Source organism: Mizuhopecten yessoensis, unplaced genomic scaffold (assembly GCF_002113885.1).
Source record: "Mizuhopecten yessoensis strain PY_sf001 unplaced genomic scaffold, ASM211388v2 scaffold6799, whole genome shotgun sequence".
Classification (NCBI taxonomy): domain Eukaryota; kingdom Metazoa; phylum Mollusca; class Bivalvia; order Pectinida; family Pectinidae; genus Mizuhopecten; species Mizuhopecten yessoensis.
In genome coordinates, this window is record NW_018406730.1 from 141,342 (window position 1) to 143,041 (window position 1,700).

A 1,700-nucleotide genomic window follows, 5' to 3' on the forward strand; every position below is an offset into this window, starting at 1 on the left:
TTGAAGGGAACGAACTGGTTTCTATCTGATTAATCGACGTGTCCAATACACAATCCAACAGCCACTAGCCATATAATACACATTTCAACACGAAATAAACAAATGTCTTTGTCTAGAGTTGAACCACGTTGTTCTGTGGACTTTTTGATGTGGTTTGAAAGTATCTAAAACTACAATTTTTTATCTACATTATACTACATATTAAAAGAGGTATCGATATTTGAACATTCCTTTTTGTAAGAACTGTCCTAAAATATGTAAAAACTGACATCTTCAAATAATAATGTTTATGCGACATTGCTGTCGGTGCGCAATAGCGGGATCACTCCGTACTTTACTGATAGGGGTACCGTGTATGGGTGCGCATAATGAACAATTTAATCATTTCAATCGGCCTGACAAAAGAAAGCACAGGTTCGAATTATTCCAACCAGTAAAGTCATATAAAACAGTAACGTTGTTTTTTTCCTTAGATTTATCCTCACATAGGATAAGCGTTGTTTTCAAATACGTTATATCTTCGTGCCTTCAACTTTGCTAATACATATTCCAGGGGTCTAGAGAGCGAAAGTGAGCGTAACCCCTGGATATCGGGGATACGTTCACTACTGCTGTACTACAAGGAATTCTAATAAATATAATGTCACATTTGTATAGTTCGTGATGACATATTCTTGGCACGAGTTAATATAAGTCGAGATAGTTTTGTCCCGAAAATGTTCTCGGTTAGTCGACTTGTCGTTTAAAAAAAGTCGAGTTATTGGGATAATTATCATGATAGCGATATATGTTCATAATCATTTTCATGGTAATTATCTAGTTAGCTTTAATAGTATAATAATACATAGTATAATAATACAATTAGCAGCATAGTAATTCTGTAGAAACTCACTGTCATCAAGCAGTATCACCCTTACTAGCTCAAAGATATATAAATACTTAGGCGAGGTTTAAAAGGCTGTAAAATTTACTTACCGCAGACATTTGGCAACATGCATCACTCGAGTCTAAAAATTAGATAGGAAATTATGATTCTCGTTTGTCTGATCCTAGTTTATCTGACAAAGCTAGAATCTCCTTGTTCAATAGAAAGGTGTTACATTGTGAATAGTTGTAATCCGACTGGTTTTACTCTGCTATGGTGACTGCACTAGACCAGGGACTATGGCAAGCCGTTTTAACATTTAATCATATTTCATCTTAAGGTAAATTTTACGCCAATGTTTTGTTCACTTAAGTGAAATTCGTTTTACCTTAAGGGTAAATAAACGTGTTTTTTTGCATAAATTTTAACTACCTGAAGAGGAAATCTTTTTCACTTAAGTGAATTGTTTTTTCACTTAAGTGAAATAAAACATAATGCAAATAAATAGTTTGTTCTCTCCTATGTCCCAAATTGGACTAGTCCACTTATTACCAGTCAGTGTGCGTTTTACTTTCGACCAATCACAGCCGTCTTCTCTATTTTACTGTGGTTGTTAGTATAAACAATATGGCGGCCGTGTTAAAACCGAGCGATATGAGTGTGATCGAGTTAAACACAGAATGGATGCTGCGGTGGTTGTTCAGAATGCGATCGAAGCTGTGGAACGTGCCAACCAAAGAACAAGCACGATTGTTGAAGAGACCAGAAGAGTATTTAGAAGAAGACAGCGAAGAGTTGGTGGTAAGTTCCTTTTTATTAATATATAGAGTAAACC

The 1,700-nt window shown here is 35.4% G+C and overlaps 1 protein-coding gene across 1 annotated transcript in view; it reads right to left on the reverse strand.

Moving 5' to 3' along the window:
• Positions 1 to 1,148, reverse strand: part of LOC110452680 (galactose-3-O-sulfotransferase 2-like) — a 4,872-nt gene extending 3,724 nt beyond the window's left edge. Inside the window, exon 1 of the mRNA XM_021501330.1 lies at positions 976 to 1,148. Coding sequence (XP_021357005.1) covers positions 976 to 998 — 23 coding nt within the window. The 5' untranslated portion in view covers positions 999 to 1,148. The remainder of the gene's footprint in view (positions 1 to 975) is intronic.
• Between the last annotated feature and the right edge of the window lie 552 nt (positions 1,149 to 1,700).